This window comes from Bombina bombina, chromosome 9, assembly GCF_027579735.1.
Source record: "Bombina bombina isolate aBomBom1 chromosome 9, aBomBom1.pri, whole genome shotgun sequence".
NCBI classification, from domain to species: Eukaryota; Metazoa; Chordata; class Amphibia; order Anura; family Bombinatoridae; genus Bombina; species Bombina bombina.
Window position 1 is genome coordinate 123,344,923 of NC_069507.1, and position 20,802 is coordinate 123,365,724.

General features: G+C 42.8%; 1 protein-coding gene across 1 annotated transcript in view; it reads right to left on the bottom strand.

The window, feature by feature from the left end:
* ZDHHC5 (zinc finger DHHC-type palmitoyltransferase 5) overlaps nucleotides 1-20,802 on the bottom strand; it is a 652,209-nt gene that overhangs the window by 480,389 nt on the left and 151,018 nt on the right. The window contains exons 5-6 of the mRNA XM_053692339.1: nucleotides 18,941-19,113; nucleotides 12,810-12,912 (exon numbers count right to left, since the gene is read on the bottom strand). Of these exons, the coding sequence (XP_053548314.1) occupies nucleotides 12,810-12,912; nucleotides 18,941-19,113 (276 nt within the window). The remainder of the gene's footprint in view (nucleotides 1-12,809; nucleotides 12,913-18,940; nucleotides 19,114-20,802) is intronic.

Here is a 20,802-nt window from a genome sequence, read left to right on the forward strand (position 1 = left end):
CCAGGATTTAAGCCATAGCGCCCTACGCGCCTGGATGGCGAATCCGGAATTCTTAGCCGTTAGTTTAGTCAAATGAACAATGGCATCAGAAACAAATGAGTTAGCTAGCTTAAGCGTTCTAAGCTTGTCAATAATTTCATTCAATGGAGCTGTCTGGATGGCCTCTTCCAGGGCCAAAAACCAGAATGCCGCCGCAGCAGTGACAGGCGCAATGCATGCAAGGGGCTGTAAAATAAAACCTTGTTGAATAAACATTTTCTTAAGGTAACCCTCCAATTTTTTATCCATTGGATCTGAAAAAGCACAACTGTCCTCAACCGGGATAGTGGTACGCTTTGCTAAAGTAGAAACTGCTCCCTCCACCTTAGGGACCGCCTGCCATAAGTCCCGTGTAGTGGCGTCTATTGGAAACATTTTTCTAAATATAGGAGGTGGGGAAAAGGGCACACCGGGTCTATCCCACTCCTTGCTAATAATTTCTGTAAGCCTTTTAGGTATAGGAAAAACGTCAGTACACACCGGCACCGCATAGTATCTATCCAGCCTACACAATTTCTCTGGAATTGCAACTATGTTACAGTCATTCAGAGCAGCTAATACCTCCCCAAGCAATACACGGAGGTTCTCAAGCTTAAATTTAAAATCTCTGAATCAGGTTTCCCCGAGTCAGAGATGTCACCCAGAGACTGAAGCTCTCCGTCCTCATGTTCTGCATACTGTGACGCAGTATCAGACATGGCTCTAACAGCATTTGCGCGCTCTGTATCTCTCCTAACCCCAGAGCTATCGCGCTTGCCTCTTAATTCAGGCAATCTAGATAATACCTCTGACAGGGTATTATTCATGATTGCAGCCATGTCCTGCAAGGTAATCGCTATGGGCGTCCCTGATGTAATTGGCGGCATATTAGCGTGCGTCCCCTGAGCGGGAGGCGAAGGGTCTGACACGTGGGGAGAGTTAGTCAGCATAACTTCCCCCTCGACAGAACCCTCTGGTGATAATTCTTTTATAGATAAAGACTGATCTTTACTGTTTAAGGTGAAATCAATACATTTAGTACACATTCTCCTATGGGACTCCACCATGGCTTTCAAACATAATGAACAAGTAGGTTCCTCTGTGTCAGACATGTTTAAACAGACTAGCAATGAGACTAGCAAGCTTGGAAAAAACTTTAAAACAAGTTTACAAGCAATATAAAAAACGTTACTGCGCCTTTAAGAAACACAAATTTTCCCAAATTTTGAAATAACAGTGAAAAAATGCAGTTACACTAACGAAATTTTTACAGTGTATGTAATAAGTTAGCAGAGCATTGCACCCACTTGCAAATGGATGATTAACTTATTACATACACTGTAAAAATTTTGTTAGTGTAACTGCATTTTTTCACTGTTATTTCAAAATTTGGGAAAATTTGTGTGCCTTGAAGGCGCAGTAACGTTTTTCATATTGCTTGTAAACTTGTTTTAAAGTTTTTTAAAGTGTTTTAAAGTTAATACCAAAAATGGAATAACAAATGACAAAAACGTTTTTTAAACAGTCACAACTCTACTGTGGCTTTTTACCTCCCTCAATACGACTGTTGAAGCCTTTTGAGCCCCTCAGAGAAGTCCTGAATCATGCAGGAAGAAGCTGGATGTCTGTGTCTGTAATTTTTGCTGTGCAAAAAAACGCCAAAATAGGCCCCTCCCACTCATATTACAACAGTGGGAAGCCTCAGGGAACTGTTTCTAGGCAGAATTCAAGCCAGCCATGTGGAAAAAACTAGGCCACAATAAGTTTTATCACCAAACATATGTAAAAAACGATTAAACATGCCAGCAAACGTTTTAAAATACACTTTTATAAGAGTATGTATCTCTATTAATAAGCCTGATACCAGTCGCTATCAATGCATTTAAGGCTTTACTTACATTACTTCCGTATCAGCAGCATTTTCTAGCAAATTCTATCCCTAGAAAAATATTTTAACGGCACATACCTTATTACAGGAAAACCTGCACGCTATTCCCCCTCTGAAGTTACCTCACTCCTCAGAATATGTGAGAACAGCAAAGGATCTTAGTTACTTCTGCTAAGATCATAGAAAACGCAGGCAGATTCTTCTTCTAAATACTGCCTGAGATAAACAGTACACTCCGGTACCATTTAAAAATAACAAACTTTTGATTGAAGAAATAAACTAAGTATAAAACACCACAGTCCTCTCACGACCTCCATCTTAGTTGAGAGTTGCAAGAGAATGACTGGGTATGGCAGTGAGGGGAGGAGCTATATAGCAGCTCTGCTGTGGGTGATCCTCTTGCAACTTCCTGTTGGGAAGGAGAATATCCCACAAGTAATGGATGATCCGTGGACTGGATACACTTAACAAGAGAAAAACGGTTAAAGAACTTTCAGCACCTTGCCACAGCTCTGCTGTGGCCCTACCTGCCCTTAGGAACCAGATTTGTGGGGAAAAAGCTTCTTATAGGCCCTCAAACTGCAGCAGGACCCTCCATGTGAAACAGCCTGAACTTCTAGTCAAATATAACTGTGCATCTGAGGCGCAAAATTAGGCCCCTCCCACCTCACTACGGTGCTCGTGAGGCCTTAAGAAACACTCCCAAGTGTTTTAATAATAGCCATGTGGGTAACAACCCCTGAAAGAAACCCAAAGGAACCTTCAAAGTGTCACAAAAAAACGATATTTTCAATAAAAACCGTTTGCCTTGAAAGTAGTGTCAACCAGCATAAACTAGCCCTGTCATGTAAGCTTGAAATTCCATACTTAGTCTCTGAATACAGCTTACCCTTCCCTCATGGGGATATTATCAGTCTTTTCTAGCATTATCACAGTCTTGTCTAGAAATAAATGACTGAACATAACTTATTGCAGCCTAACCTGCAAACCGTTCCCCCCAACTGAAGTTTTCTTGCACTCTTCTTAGTCCTTTGTGGTAACAGCAGTGGATTTTAGTTACAACATGCTAAAATCATCTTCCTCCCTGCAGAAATCTTCATCTCCTTTCTGCTAGAGAGTAAATAGTACACACCGGTACCATTTAAAATAAACTCTTGCTTGTAGAAAATAAAAACTACATTTTTTCCACCACATTCACTTTACCCTTCCGATTGCTTAGAGTCGGCAAAGAGAATGACTGGGGGGTGGAGCTGGAGGGGGAGCTATATGGACAGCTCTGCTGTGTGCTCTCTTTTCCATTTCCTGTTGGGAAGGAGAATATCCCACAAGTAAAGGATGAATCCGTGTACTCGATACATCTTACAAGAGAAATAGCCATATGACACCTCTCCTGATCTGACACTTGATCAGCTAAGCAGTGCTCCAGGGCCACCTACCTGCGCAGCTATCTGCTGATCATTTGATGAGGGTATGGACCGGAACTTACTAGCGCTAGTCACCCAAAGGGAAAAAAATTTAACGAAGTGGCTCCTGCTGCATCTGTCATTTTTTTTCCTCACTGGCTTCACATGAGTCGCCAGGTAAGGCTTAGTGAGCCCCATGCGGTTTGCGAGCCACACAATGAGTAACCAGGCTCCATAGGAATAGAAGGCTGTTATTATTTTCTGAAAGTGAAAACATTCTTTTGAACCTGTTAGAAGGTGCAAAAGGAATGCCTGGTCTCTTCCATTGTTTGGCTATATTATATTCTGCAACCAAGTTTGGTGCTTCAAAGGCCTTAAGACACTTGGGGCGGAGCTTTAAAGACTTCATTCAACTTATTTACAGGCTTGGAAACCTCTGGATGCGTTTCTGATAGTTCTAAGGTATTCAAAACCACCTGAAGCAGGTAGCAGATATAGTCCACCTTGAATCTAAATTTGGAATCAGTCTCTTGCTCATTTACAGGTTCAGGGTCCTCAGAGGAGATTTAAGCCTCAGAACGAGACTCAGCCAAGTTAGAGCTTTGTAAACTATGTGTTGGTGTGAGGTAAATCTCCTGATTTTCACAATGCTTACTTGGTTTGGTTATAGCCGATAAAAGCTCCATCATAGTCTTTTAAAGACTTGTTTTAAACTCTGTAGCAAATACAGTGGAGTCACACAAATAGGCAGGGGCACTAAATGTTCGCCATACTGACAGGGTTGCGAATTGGAGATGTGAAACACAATTAGCACACACCTGGTTAATTTGGTCCACTGGAACAGTTTTGCATAATAACTGTTTATGTTAATAAATGGATAATGGATAATAGACTGCAGTATGATCATGGGCTGCAGTATGATCCCTAGGGGTCTCATTCAATGGGTCATATTAGATGGGGGTAAAGACTCCAAATAAGCAAAAAATAAATGGAAATAAAGATATGTTTCAAATTGTTTAAAAACAAATTTATTTATCCAAAATACAACAAAGCAGCCTTATCTGTACACCTCAGAACCCCTCTAGTCAGAAAAAAAAAATGGTTTACCCTCCGAATAAATTCACCTACACACCCCCTCAGCAGATCCTATGAAGGTACTCACCAACCTCATGGGCAAAGAAAGTGTTACAACTGGGCATAGATAACCTGAAATGTCTGCAGACAGTCCCTGTGCAAATATCAGCCAACTACTGATCCGGTGAGGGAGAGAGAAAAGAGCACCAAAGGGGGGCCGAAACTTAAAGGGACAGTGTTACGGTTGCCTCCAGGCTGGCTGGAAGTTGGACCGTAGAAAAGGATGCTCCTAGCGCTCCCCAAAGGATCATCAGCACCGTGGACACTATAACTGCTGCGTAGCCACCATAAGTAATGCAGACTCTACGAACCACCGCTGCTGGGCTGGTATCTCGCCGTCTGCTCTGCGCCCTGGACCTACGACCAGGCTCCAGTAGGTGAACCTCTTCCTTCTGTAGAGCGAAGCAGGATCAGGAACAAGAGCTCTTACAAGAGCTCAGTAGCTAAGGGAGTATATAAAGCATAGCAACCCCTGTAGTGATTATAGCAGTCCCCTACAAACATGAGTCAAAGCTGCAAGTTAGAGGGTCAGAAGAGGTCTGATGTGCTGGAACACACAGCCTGCTTTTTATTGAGGTTACATGCAAAAAAGACACTCTCAGGGGGAGGCATAAAATCCCCAATCACACATTTGATACATTTAGATAGAGACAACGCCCTTTGACAGGCCACAACAGCAGATAACATTACACACAAGAAAACAATGCAGTCCACCTTATCACTAGCAGTCTGATTAGACAATGGGAAGGTTTATCCCTAAACTTAATTAGAGCTGATCCCAGCAAACTTGTATTTAGAATAGGTTTTTGAAGCTGAACAAAATTTAACTCTTAATGGCACACAATGAAAACGAATGCTTTTGTAACAGTGCTCCCTTTCTGTGTGGTACTTGGTTCAGTAAGCCCTATTTACTGAACCAAGTGGGAGAAAGCCAGGGACAAGTTATTTTACAGGTCTGGGGACATAGTCTTAAAGGGGCATTGTTCACCAAAGTCACAATATGTCCCCAGACGGTTCTTAAAGGGCCATACACACCCAATAAAAGTTAATATGCTTTCAGGGGCACAATCTTCCAGGGGCCATAGTCATGAGGAAGGAGGCTGGCAAATAGGCTTCTCCAAAATCCAGGGAAGCAGGGCAATTTTCCATTTAAAGGGCCAGTTACAAATAGCAGTTTGTAACAGACAGTAAACTATAAAATTGTTTTTCCTTTATGTGTTTACAATTACTTTTCTTTTACCATCTTCAGAGTATAAAATGTATGAGAATTTGCTTTTTAATGTTTATTTGTGTATATTAAATAATTGATTTTGTAATTTAAAGCCACAACCTACTAAAATAGGTTGAGTTTGTAGGTATAATCAGATCTCATTACTTTATCACATTGTGTACATACACATGCTTCTTTATCTAATCTGTTGAAGATAACAATGGGAAAACAGAATTTATGCTTACCTGATAAATTACTTTCTCCAACGGTGTGTCCGGTCCACGGCGTCATCCATTACTTGTGGGATATTCTCCTCCCCTACAGGGAAAGGCAAGGAGAGCACACAGCAGAGCTGTCCATATAGCTCCCCCTCTAGCTCCGCCCCCCAGTCATTCGACTGACGGTTAGGAGAAAAAGGAGAAACTATAGGGTGCCGTGGTGACTGTAGTGTATAAAGACAAAAAATTTTTCAACCTGATTAGGAAAACCAGGGCGGGCCGTGGACCGGACACACCGTTGGAGAAAGTAATTTATCAGGTAAGCATAAATTCTGTTTTCTCCAACATTGGTGTGTCCGGTCCACGGCGTCATCCATTACTTGTGGGAACCAATACCAAAGCTTTAGGACACGGATGAAGGGAGGGAGCAAATCAGGTTACCTAAATGGAAGGCACCACGGCTTGCAAAACCTTTCTCCCAAAAATAGCCTCCGAAGAAGCATAAGTATCAAATTTGTAGAATTTGGCAAAAGTGTGCAGAGAATACCAAGTCGCTGCCTTACATATCTGATCAACAGAAGCCTCGTTCTTGTAGGCCCATGTGGAAGCCACAGCCCTAGTAGAGTGAGCTGTGATTCGGTCAGGAGGCTGTCGTCCGGCAGTCTCATAGGCCAATCGGATAATGCTTTTTAGCCAGAAAGAGAGAGAGGTAGCAGTAGCTTTTTGATCTCTCCTCTTACCAGAGTAAACGACAAACAAAGATGAGGTTTGTCTAAAATCTTTTGTTGCTTCTAAATAGAACTTTAAAGCACGAACAACATCTAAATTGTGTAATAAACGTTCCTTCTTTGAAACTGGTTTCGGACACAGAGAAGGAACAACTATTTCCTGGTTAATATTCTTGTTGGAAACAACTTTTGGAAGAAAACCAGGCTTAGTACGCAAAACAACCTTATCTGAATGGAAAACCAGATAGGGTGGATTACACTGCAAAGCAGATAATTCAGAAACTCTTCTAGCAGAAGAAATAGCACCCAAAAACAGTACTTTCCAAGATAATAACTTAATATTTATGGAATGTAAAGGTTCAAACGGAACCCCTTGAAGAACTGAAAGAACTAAATTTAGACTCCAAGGAGGAGTCATGGTTCTGTAAACAGGCTTGATTCTAACCAAAGCCTGAACAAAAGCTTGTACATCTGGCACAGCTGCCAGTCGTTTGTGTAACAAGACAGATAAAGCAGAAATCTGTCCCTTTTAGAGAACTAGCGGACAACCCTTTATCCAAACCTTCTTGGAGAAAGGAGAGAATCCTTGGAATTTTTATTTTGGATGTTCGAATGGACCTTGTACTAGAAGATCCTGTCTCAAAGGTAGCTTCCATGGTGGAGCCGATGACATATTCACCAGGTCTGCATACCAAGTCCTGCGTGGCCACGCAGGAGCTATCAGAATCACCGAGGCCTTTTCCTGTTTGATCCTGGCTATGAGCCTGGGAAGGAGAGGAAACGGTGGAAACACATACGCTAGGTTGAACGACTAAGGCGCCACTAATGCATCCACTAGAATCGCCTTGGGATCCCTGGATCTGGACCCGTAACAAGGAATCTTGAAGTTCTGACGGGACGCCATTAGATCCATGTCTGGAATGCCCCATAATTGGGTTAACTGAGCAAAGACCTCCGGGTGGAGTTCCCACTCCCCCGGATGGAAAGTCTGACGACTCAAATAGTCCGCCTCCCAGTTGTCTACTCCTGGGATGTGAATAGCAGATAGATGGCAGGAGTGATTCTCTGCCCATTGGATGATCTTGGTTACTTCCTTCATTGCTAGGGAACTCTTTGTTCCCCCCTGATGATTGATGTACGCAACAGTCGTTATGTTGTCCGACTGAAATCTTATGAACCTGGCTTTCGCTAGCTGAGGTCAAGCCAGGAGCGCATTGAATATTGCTCTTAGTTCCAAAATGTTTATCGGGAGAAGCGACTCTTCCCGAGACCATAGGCCCTGAGCTTTCAGGGAGTCCCAGACCGCGCCCCACCCCAAGAGGCTGGCGTCGGTCGTGACAATGACCCACTCCGGTCTGCGGAAACTCATTCCCTGAGACAGGTGATCCTGGGTCAACCACCAGAGAAGTGAGTCCCTGGTTACCTGGTCTACTTGAATTTGGGGAGACAAGTCTGTATAGTCCCCATTCCACTGATTGAGCATGCACAGCTGTAATGGTCTTAGATGAATTCGAGCAAAAGGAACCACGTCCATTGCTGCAACCATTAGTCCTATTACTTCCATGCACCGAGCTATGGAGGGTTGAGGAATAGAATGAAGAACTCGACAAGCGTTTAGAAGCTTTAACTTTCTGACTTCTGTCAGGAAGATCTTCATTTCCATAGAATCTATTATTGTTCCCAGAAACGGAACCCTTGTGGACGGTGACAGTGAACTCCTTTCTATGTTCACCTTCCACCCGTGAGATCTGAGAAAAGCCAACACAATGTCTGTGTGGGCCCTCGCTTTGGAAAGAGACGACGCTTGGATTAGGATGTCGTCTAGATAAGGTGCTACAGCGATGCCCCTCGGCCTTAGGACCGCTAAAAGGGACCCTAGCACCTTTGAGAAAATTCTGGGAGCGGTGGCTAAACCGAATGGAAGAGCCACGTGAAGGATGGAACTCTGAGGAAATTGTTTAATATCTTTAAATCCAGGATTGGCCTGAAAGTTCCCTCTTTTTTGGGAACCACAAACAGGTTTGAGTAAAAACCTAGACCTTGTTCCCCGGAGGGGACTGGGTTTATCACTCCCATCTTTGATAGGTCTCTTACACAATGTAAGAATGCCTGTTTCTTTATCTGGTCTGAAGATAAGTGAGACAGGTGGAATCTTCCCTTTGGAGGAAGTCCCTTGAACTCTAGCAGGTATCCCTTGGAGACTATTTCTAGTACCCAGGGATCCGGAACATCTCTTGCCCAAGCCTGAGCGAAGAGAGATAGTCTGCCCCCTACCAGATCCGGTCCCGGATCGGGGGCTACCCCTTCATGCTGTCTTGGTAGCAGCAGCAGGTTTCTTGGTCTGTTTACCCTTGTTCCAGCCTTGCATGGGCTTCCAAGCGGGTTTGGGCTGGGCCGCGTTACCTTCTTGTCTAGCGGCAGTGGAGTTATTAGCCGGTCCGTTCCTGAAATTGTGAAAGGAACGAAAATTAGACTTGTTCTTAGCCTTAAAAGGCCTATCCTGTGGGAGGGCATGGCCCTTACCCCCAGTGATGTCTGAAATAATTTCCTTCAATTCCGGCCCAAAAAGGGTCTTACCCTTGAAAGGAATATTAAGTAACTTAGTCTTGGACGACACATCTGCCGACCAGGATTTTAGCCAAAGCGCCCTCCGCGCTACTATAGCAAAACCTGAGTTTTTCGCCGCCAATTTCGTTATTTGAAAAGCGGCATCCAATATAAAGGAATTAGCTAACTTTAATGCGTGAATTCTGTCCATGACTTCTTCATAGGAAGTCTCTTTCTGGAGCGACCTTTCTAGTTCCTCGAACCAAAAGGACGCCGCTGAAGTGACAGTAATAACACACGTAGCTGGTTGAAGGATGAACCCTTGTTGAACAAAAATCTTTTTAAGCAATCCTTCCAATTTTTATCCATAGGATCTTTGAAAGCGCAGCTGTCCTCTATAGTTGTGCGCTTCGCTAGTGTTGAAACAGCTCCCTCAACCTTCGGGACCGTCTGTCATGCGTCCCTTCTAGGGTCTACTATGGGAAACATTTTCTTAAATATAGGAGGTGGGGCAAAGGGTACACCTGGCTTCTCCCACTCCTTATCCACTATGCTCGCTACCCTCTTGGGTATTGGAAAAGCGTCTTCGTGCACTGGGACCTCTAAAAATTTGTCCAATTTGCACAACTTCTCTGGTACTACTACAGAATCACAGTCATCCAGAGTAGCTAATACCTCCTTAAGCAAAGCGCGGAGATGTTCTAGCTTAAATTTAAATGCTACTATATCAGGTTCTGCCTGTTGAGAAATTTTTCCTGAGTCTGAAATTTCACCCTCAGACAGCCCTTCCCTCACAGCCAATTCCGATTGATGTGAGGGTAAAATAGATAAGGCATCGTCAGCGTCTGATTGTTCATCCTTTTTTTTAATCTGTATTTAAAACTGAACAATCACGCTTTCTCTGAAATGCTGGCAGTTTGGATAAAAGATTTGCTATAGAATTATCCACTACTGCTGTTAATTGTTGCATAGAAATAAGCACTGGCGCGCTAGGTGTCGCCTGCGCGGGCAAAGCTGGTGTAGACACAGAAGGAGAGGATGTAAAATTATCCTCACTACCTTCATTAGATAAATTATCTTGGGCAACATTATGAAATGTAACAGAGCTGTCCTTATTTTGTTTGGACGCTATGGCACAATTATCACAAACACTCAAAGGGGGAACACATTTGTCTCTACACACACAGAACATAGGTTATCTGATGGCATAGACATGTTAAACAGATTTAGGCAGGCAAACAATGCAATAAAAACTATTTTAAACAAAAACGTTACTGTCTCTTTAAATAATAAAATTACAAACTTTATTTCTGAATGTTCAAAAAACTATGAAGGCAATATCCGATTTTTATGAAATTTGGACCCCAGTGTCTTAATGCTTAGAAAGTATTGCACAGCAAATATGGAGACTCTAGCTCTTAAAACAAGCAAACCAGAGCTAATTGTTGGATTTAACCGTTTTTATACACTACAATCCCTGCTACAGTATTGCTGCAGCATTTTACCTTCCTTAGGGGTCAATCATCCACAGAAATAAGCCTTCTGGAGTCACTTTCTGAGTCACAGGACCCTCTCACATGAAAACTGCATGCACTGCCTTGAAATCAACTGCACAGCTGAAGCACCAAAATGAGGCTTCCTCCCTCAGCACACTAGAGTGAAGGGGCCTTCCTGACTAGATTTAGGTGTCTAAAACATGCCAGATCAATAAAAAAACGTTCCCAAGTGTATATGAGCTTATAAAACAGTTCAAATGCCATGATATTGTAATAAAAACCAATCGATTTTGCCCCTAACAGTGTCTACCAGCATAAAAATCAAAAAGGGGAAGCCTGTTATCTTTTTTGCTGAGGTGAAAGAAAAATGGCTTACCATTTTCCCTGAGGGGAAAAATGACTGTCATCTAGCATTAGCCTGTGTTGTTAGAAGGAGACTAGTCATACCTGAAGCAGATGAGTCTGCAAACTGTTACCCCCAACTGAAGTTCTCTGGTTTCAACAGTCCTGCGTGGTAACAGCAATGGATTCTAGTTACTTGTGCTAAAATCATATTCCTCTTAACAGAAATCTTCATCACTTTTCTGTTGTAGAGTAAATAGTACAAGCCAGCACTATTTTAAAATAACAAACTCTTGATAGAAGATATAAAAAAACTACAACTAACACCACAAACTCCTCACCATCCCCGAGGAGATGCTACTTGTTCAGAGCGGCAAGGAGAATGACTGGGGGGCGGAGCTAGAGGGGGAGCTATATGGACAGCTCTGCTGTGTGCTCTCCTTGCCTTTCCCTGTAGGGGAGGAGAATATCCCACAAGTAATGGATGACGCCGTGGACCGGACACACCAATGTTGGAGAAAGTAAACATTTTATTACCTTACCTCTTCTACTGTATTTACCCCACTGGGAATGTAATTTCTTCTGCTGGCTGTGTTTACACAGCTTATCTATAGCGTGGACCTAAGGCCAGAAACTTTCAGAATAGGTTGGGATACCACCGGCTAAATCAACTATTTCAAATGCCAATATATGGGTAAAGGAAATACTTGTAAACAATTTAATGCACTCCAGCAGGTAAAGTGGATCATTGGGAACAAATTAAAGGGGAGACATTTTTTTGTCCTACTATCTCCGGAACAAAGTGCAGGCCAAAGCCTCTGAGACAAAAATAACCACACACTTTACAGACAATGGGGTATTAGGGGAATGAATTAAGATGGATTTTAAGTTGAATATTTCTGGTGTTAAAGCACTGTGTGTAAAGGCAGTGAACTTCCCAAACTATGTAGTACCTATAAAAGGAGAGTAATAGGAATAGTTCCTAGGATGTTTGAGCCACTTAACTAAACTGCAGCACCCATCCACTGTTGCTGAGGCGTTTCTCCTCGAAACATACCTGCAACCCCTCAGGTGGAGGCTAAGGGACGGGGACCCCGCCATGCCTAAGGGCAATTATGGCAGAGAGAGAGATTTACCCGTGAGGGTACTGACATGCCATAAGTGAGGTATTCCTTTACCCCTGCTTCACTCAGAATCTTGCAGAAATTATCCTGAAGTCTTCCCTAAGCAAAGAGGGGTACTGGCTCTAAAGTCAGGACTGAGCTCCCAATAAATTATTAAATAGAAAATAATAAAATCTTGCTTGCAGAGCACCTCTCTAAACCTCTTTCCTCGGAAGCCAAAGATAAACTGAGTGGGAGAGGAGGTGGGATGAATGAAAAGCTCCTGTGAGGGTTCTTGGCTGCCTCCTGGTGGCGGGAGGTGTATCCCACATTCTATTAACACAGATAAACTCTCATCATCTTACAAAAGAGAGGAGCTACAAACCATACCCCATATACATCCATCTGACAAGCACTTTACTCTGAGGGGAACCCAGGCCTCAACATAAACTGAGAACCCCTCTCTATGAAGAATCAAATGCACATCTTCATTCTTTGTCCACCTCCAATGGAGGCAAAGAAAAGACTGAGGTACATTAGAGGTGGGAGGGGTTTTATAGAACTCTTGCGGATTGGGAATCTTTGCTTCCTTCTAGTGGTAAGGAAGAGTAAATCCCAGAAGTAATGGATCGTGGACTCTCACCACCTGTATAAAAAAATGTATTTCTTTTTTTCCCCTCGTGTCTGAGTCTGTGGAGAGGGACAGAGACAAGGGGTCTCACCTGTTCATTTGTTGTGCGACCCCGGGATACCAATACAATGTGAAATCCAGTGAGGCCAGCCACTGGAAAGAAAAACAAGCCTGCCACACACATTACCGAGATACTGAGAGATAGTTAGGGAAACCGTAAAATAGATTTAAAACTTAAATTATGCTTACCTGATAATTTTCTTTTCTTCATTACTTCATTACTTTTGGGAAATACAGAACCTGGCCACCAGGAGGAGGCAAAGGCACCCCAGCTAAAGGCTTAAATACCTCCCCCACTTCCCTCATCCCCCAGTCATTCTACCAAGGGAACAAGGAACAGTAGGAGAAATATCAGGGTGAAATACAGAGGTACGGATAATTATTCCATCATCTCAAAGATCTTTGAGATGGTGGAATAATTATCCGTACCTCTGATTGATCCTCTTAGAATTAGATCAGATCTTTTTGGTTTTAACTCATTTTAATATTGTTTGATGTTTTTAATGCTTTGTACAAGTGAATTAAATAACCATTAATCTGAACCTCTGTCAACTAATTGATTATATCTAGATACCATTACACATCCACACTCCAGTGGTGTTGTCCAAGTATTAACCTGTAGTATACCTTTAGCCATTGGCGCTCCTATATAAATCTCTGTACTGTATTTCTCTCTAAGACCTAATTAGGGGGTCTATTTATAGTGTAGCAGGTACACTCTCCCAGGCGCTAGTTACTTATTTCCACATTTAAATATCAGGGTTAAAAAAGGTGCCAGAAAAACCAAAAAATTAAGGCCGCCCCATGAAAACAAACAGGGGCGTGGAGCTGTGGACTCTCCCCGTCAGAAGAAAAGAAAGAGTCCACAGCTACATTCATTACTTTTGGGAAATCAATATCCAAGCTATAGAGGACACTTAATGCAAAACCGGGAGGAACAAAAAAGGCGGCCCTATCTGAGGGTACCACAGCCTGTTATAACCCAAACTCCCGATACAAAAATTGCATCAACAGACACAGAAAGGACAAAAAAAGGAACAGGACCAAGGAACTGCCCATCGGTTAGAACCAGAAAGAGCCTTGCTAGAGACCACTCAGATCAGTAGACTCAACTGAGCACAAAAAACCTCTAAGAAAACAAAAGTCCCTCTGCCTCGTGGACTCTCACCACCTATATGAAACAAATTATAATTTTACTTCTTTTTTTCCCCTCGTGTCTGAGTCTGTGGAGAGGGATAGAGACAAGGGGTCTCACCTGTTTTCACCTGTAGAAAAACCTCTCCCTGACCAATGGGAAGGGGGACACCAAAATTCCTCATCTCATTCTCCCAGAAGAAGAAGCAGAAGGAAGATCAGATAATGAAGTCCAAAACGACCACCAAAAACAAACCCCCAAAAATCAAGGGCAAACAAAGGAAGAAGCCCCTAGCATAACTCAAAAAGAGCAAACTACAAGGCTGAATGAGAACAAAGTCACATAGAAAATAATCTACCGACAGAGGAGAGCAAAGGAAGGAAAATTCCAGACCACCTCCTACATGGATCCCAAGGAACCAATGTAAAGTCCTAACTAGAACCAAAGTCCTAGAAGGACAAAAAGGTAGAACCCTCTACCTTACCACAGAGCGCTATCCAGCACTAAGAAACTGAACACCCGAGGGTCAAAAAAACCCCGGGAGAAGAACAGACAAAACAGATAGGAATATCCATTTACGCCCCAGTCGAAAAGCCATAGGCTTCCATCAGATAGGCAGTCCAACTAAGCGTCAAGCCTTCAAAAAACTAGACAACAAGGTAGTTAGGAAATTTGTACCAAAACCATCCTGGGAGAGAAAAAACTCTCAAAAGAGTGCGGATCAACTCCCCCCTACCAGAAAACAGGGAAGGGAGGAAAGCACCCTGACCAAGAATGAAAAACCAGCAACTCGCAGAGGGAAGGTTCCACCGTGAGGCCTCCCACGTAAGGAAAGAGTACTCAGTAGCCCCTCATGATACACAGTCGATGCTCAACAGAACAGTCAGAATTCCTGACTCCTAAACCGAGAAAAAAGTCCCAACACGGATGCGACTGGTAAAGTCCAAAGAACAAGGGAGGACAAAATGTCCCCGTAAAAAAGGAAAAAGGAAGAGGCATGAACCCCAAGAGAGACTAGCTCAAGTTCCAAGATACCTATCCACATCTCCCTTCAGAATCGGAGGGGAAGGTACACTCAACCAAGAGAGACCCTCGACTAATAACTATCAGAATAGTATGCAACATGAAGATCCAACCTTCCAGGTGGACACAAACTCATGACGTCCTGCACGCAAAGCAAGGAAGCAAACCTCACTGAACTCCGAATTCAGAGGAAGAAAAATTACCTCTGGAGGAGCCAACAGGATAGATGCAGTAGACCAGATTCTCCAAATGGAAGGAAATCAAAGACCCAAAAGCATGCTAGCCCACATGCTAAATGCCCAATAGCTGCAACTGGTCTTCAACTGCAAATCTGCTCGCTAGGCAGCTAAGGTAACCCTCCGATCACAACAGCCAGCTCAGTAGAGAAATTCCCATTTCTCCAGAAGGAAAAAAGAAACCGCCAGTAGGAACAAGGAGATTTCCTCAGGGTCAGGAAACCCGACCTGTTACTCAACCGGCCAAATCCAACGTCTATGAGATCTGGAAAACAGAGTTACCAAAATGCCCAGTCAAAGACCAGGAATAGGTAAACAAAACGGACACCTGGAACCCGGAGCCGGATCCAAACTAATAACCCTTGAGGAACATCCACAAGAGTATTCCATCTGAAGATGACCTTGCACCAATGTTGATGTAAATAACAGCTATGCCCCCACGGAGTCTTAAACACTGATCTCCCATGTAAATATACCAGAGACTGAGCACTCATCCCCAACGGGCCTCTCTGATCCACACCCACCAAGTAAGACGAAGGCAGGACCCAAAAGAGATCAGAGCTCAAACCAGAAAGTAATCCCTGTTTGAGAGAATATGACAGTCTCTAAAGATCCACTCTAGATCAACCAACGGGGGCCCCTACGGCTCAAGGAATTGACGAATGAGCAAGCATCCTAAAACTCCTAGCAGGCGATGGAACCCAACCAAATTACCCAAGCAGGGGTAACCGTATATATGTAAAAGAGACAACATACAATCTCCCCAATCCCAAAAATTTAAAAATTATAGGGTCAGAAGAGGATATCTTAAGAAAGCGGACCCTAAGGACCGGGTTTTCCTCAATCAGAAGAAAGGAAGACTGACCCCAAAGAAAGGGGAAACGAAATACACAACCAACCTCTGCCATAAGGAAGAGGTACTGTCGAAAGAGATCGGAACTAATCAAGACAATGCAATCCGGAATGAAGTACCATAGAGGAGAAGTAAGCACCCCCTAAACCAGGTACGGAAGATCTCTATGGAGTCATCTGAACCCCTTCCTCTATAGAAGGGGAGAACCAAAGGACCTCAGGAAACCTCAAGTATACTGTCATAGCAGGATCCGTAATCCCAGCTAAACCTGCAAGGTATGCAGGGACAGGACATTGGATGCCCCACCCAGATGAATAAACTAGGACCCGCCTAACATCTAGGATAGAAGGGCCTTCATAACTTGTAGAACAAGGAAACAACTTCTTAACAAGAAGTAAACTCAGTACCCAAACAGGACCAGCCTGTAGACAAGGGCACCATATGTCTGATATAGGCCCCAAGGAACAGATATAGCTAGTACCCAACCAGGACCAGCCTGATATACAAGGTGTGACAGAACTGTTCAAGGCCACTGAAAGGTCTAAAGAACTTTGCGGAAGTATAGCTGTCGTGACCACAAAATCGCCAGTATCAAATCCCAGAGAAGAAATAGTTTCCAAAGGGAAAAACTACAACAGTCTTGAGCTCACAAAAGAAAATAAAAACACATCCTAACCGGATAAAAATAAAGGAAGGCCGACGTCCAGGAAGAACGGACACACTAACAAGACCAGCCAGTCAGAGACCCGATGCCTCCAAAAGCTCAGAACTGGGAATAAGATACACACAAAAAAAGGAGACAAGGAGAATGATCTTCATCCCTCCACTCGTCTAACACGGCTTGCCGTCTGAAGCAGAAGACTAAGGAACCAACGACTCATCAGAATTCGGCTCCTCTAACGCTGCCAACACATACCTCAGCAGGACACGAAGGCGCGCCAGTCTAAATCGAAAGGCAAGACTCACTTCCGCCAGGGCATCTGACGACCCCAGCCCCGAAGGTTGTACCCCTGAAGCCTCAGGGGACACTGCTTCCCCAGAGGGCTGAACCGGTAGATGATCCCACGGCTGATGGGCCCTGGTTAAAAGAACACGGACAAGATCTTCCTGGAAGATGTAAATGCGCCAACGCCATAGATATGGCCATGCGGAACCGTGCAGTAACCTCTGGAGGAAACAAGCCACCTTCCGGAGAAGGGGTAACAGCATTTGAGACACCTGCCTGTGTAGTAACCGAAGGTTCTAGGGAGCACTCCTCACGGGATATGGAATCCTAAGTGGCAGATGGCTCAGCGGACCCTAAGCTCTCCAAATTGGGAGAAAAGAGCACTCTAAAACGGTATACAGAACATAACTGATGAGGCTGGATCACCCGGGCCCCCACATATTCTTCGCAAGAAGCAGAATCTGAATCAGAGACATCCGTCTCCAAAAAATCAGAATCCTCCATAACTGGAATATTTGAAATTATGAACAAAAAAGCAAATGGCACCTTACACCCCCAATAGCTGGGATACTGACCACCTCCTATGACCCAGACAAGTAGAGAAAAACAGACTCTCTCCGCTTTCGCCACACTGTCAGGAATACGAAATGGAAAACAAAAACATAACCGCGCCAGTCCACAAGGACTGTGCAGCTCAAAAAAAGCCGGTATGTTCCATAATAGCTACGAGCCCAAGCATCACTACACATCAGCAGACAGAATCACGTAACAAAGTCCCCCACTGTTCAATAACCCCCCTCAGAAGATATTAACCCTTCATTCCATAAAGATAAAGGACTTCCACTGAGACCCAGTCTTCTTCATTTACATTCATTCCCACACTGAAAAGGAAAATGAAATGATCTTACCGGAATCTACGCCGTGGAACAGTAACACGGCCCTTCAAGTGTGACAGATAGTAGCGTTGCTTCTGACATCGTCTTGAGTGAAGAAAGCAGGCAGCAAAACTCGTAAAACGCTGATTGCTTATGGAGCTGTTAATACGAGTCGGGATGGTTTCGAAGAAAGACTCTCCCTGCATCTCCAGACTCTAACTTTCATCCAGGCTCTCACTGAGAGGCTGACAGGACTACTTAAAACTCCAGTCCCATTTTGAAGAATACTACCGTCCATAAGAGACTATCTTGAATCTTCTGACACTTCTCTGCCAACCTCCTGTGACGAAAGGCAAAGAATGACTGGGGGATGAGCGAAGTGGGGGAGGTATTTAAGCCTTTGGCTGGAGTGTCTTTGCCTCCTCCTGGTGGCCAGGTTCTGTATTTCCCAAAAGTAATGAATGCAGCTGTCGACTCTCCCCGTTTAAGAAGAAAATAAACTACAGAATTATACTAGGGATAAAAACTTAAAGGGACAGTCTACACCAGAATCTGTATTGTTTAAAAATATAAGATTATCCCTTTATTACCTATTCACCAGTTTTGCATAACAGTTATATTAATATAATTTTACCTCTGTGATTACCATATAGCTAAGCCTCTGAAGACTGCCCCCTTATTTCAGTTCTTTTGACAGACTTTTTAGCCAATCAGTGCTGACACTAACGTAACTCCACGGGGCGTGAGCCCAATGTTATCTATATGGCACACATGAACAAATGCCGTTTAGTTGTGAAAAAAAGTCAAAATGCATTCAGATAAGAGGCAGCCTTTAAGGGCCACGGAATTAACATATAAGCAAGCCTACCTAGGTTGAGCTTTAAACTAAGAATACCAAGAGAACAAAGCAAAATTGATGATAAAAGTAAATTGGAAAGATGTTTAAAATTATACACCCTATCTTAATCATGGAATTATTTTTTTTTTACTTGACTGTTTCTTTAATCAAATTAGGAAAGACAAATCTCAGTACAAGAGACAAAAGTAGAATGTCTGGGTGAACAGCATAAATAGGAGATGTATATCAAGGATACGTGGCAGCTGCTGGGATATCTCTGAGCTGGTCATGGTGCCTCAAGGTGTAGAACAAACCACATATAAAGACACTTATTATATGCAACGTCAAAGACACCAGAAAAAGGAAGAAGTAACGGTAATTCCTGCGTCCAATGCAGTTATTTACCCATGGGCAATGATGATCAAATTCCTAGAGGAAAAAGAGAAAAGGAGAGGGCGCAGGGAGTGAAGATAAAAGGAATGAAAAAAAAATTTGGAAAAATAGTTGAGAAGGGGAGAAAAAAATGGATTGCAAATGGTAAGTAAAATAATTATTAGAACATATTTTAAAACAAGTGAATAAGAACAGTAAGTTAACACATATATACCATGAACACAGGTTAATAAGAAAAGTGAAATGACTGCAGTGAAACACAGCAATTGTTGAGTGACCCGAATACTCATGATTAATCAAGGGGTTGAATCAATGCAGCATAATACAACCACTGAAGTATTTTAACCCTTTGATTGCCATGAACACTACTGCAACAGTGTCTAGAAACCTTGCTTGTGTAGATCACATGAATAAAGGTGATAAATCACATCAAGAACTCTATTTGCAACACAGTGTGTCTAGAAAACATAATTTATGTAAGAACTCAAATGATAAATACATTTATTTCATGGTGGCGGGTGTCCACAAGCTGTTAAGTATGGGATATACATTCCTACCAGGAGGAGGCAAAGTTTCCCAATCCTCAAAAGAATATAAAAACCCCTCCCACCTCACACATACCTCAGTTTTATGAAAAGCCAAGTTGTGAAGTGTTTAAGGAGTAAAAGCCACAAACAAAGAGCAGTATAACCCCAAATGGGTGGGGCCTCATGGACTCTCTGCACCATGAAAAAACATAATTTATGTAAGAACTTACCTGATAAATTCATTTCTTTCATATTGGCAAGAGTCCATGAGCTAGTGACATATGGGATATACAATCCTACCAGGAGGGGCAAAGTTTCCCAAACCTCAAAATGCCTATAAATACACCCCTCACCACACCCACAATTCAGTTTAACGAATAGGCAAGCAGTGGGGTGATAAAGAAAGGAGTAGAAAGCATAAACAAAGGAAATTTGGAAATAATTGTGCTTTATACAAAAAATCATAACCACCATAAAAAGGGTGGGCCTCATGGACTCTTGCCAATATGAAAGAAATTAATTTATCAGGTAAGTTCTTACATAAATTATGTTTTCTTTCATGTAATTGGCAAGAGTCCATGAGCTAGTGACATATGGGATATCAATACCCAAGATGTGGAGTCTTCCAATCAAGAGTCACTAGAGAGGGAGGGAATAAAACAAAAAACAGCCATATTCCGCTGAGAAAATAATCCACAACCAAAAAATAAGTTTATTTTCACTTTTGAAAGAAAAAAACTTAAATCAAAAAGCAGAAGAATCAAACTGAAACAGCTGCCTGAAGAACTTTTCTACCAAAAACTGCTTCCGAAGAAGCAAATACATCAAAATGGTAGAATTTAGTTAATGTATGCAAAGAGGACCAAGTTGCTGCTTTGCAAATCTGATCGACTGAAGCTTCATTCTTAAAAGCCCATGAAGTGGAGACTGATCTAGTAGAATGAGCTGTAATTATGAGGCGGGGTTTGACCCGACTCCACATAAGCTTGATGAATCAAAAGTTTCAACCAAGAAGCCAAGGAAATAGCAGAAGCTTTCTGACCTTTCCTAGGACCAGAAAATAAAACAAATAGACTAGAAGTCTTCCTGAAATTTTTAGTAGCTTCCACATAATATTTCAAAGCTCTTACCACATCCAAAGAATGTAAGGATCTCTCCAGAGAATTCTTAGGATTAGGACATAAAGAAGGGACAACAA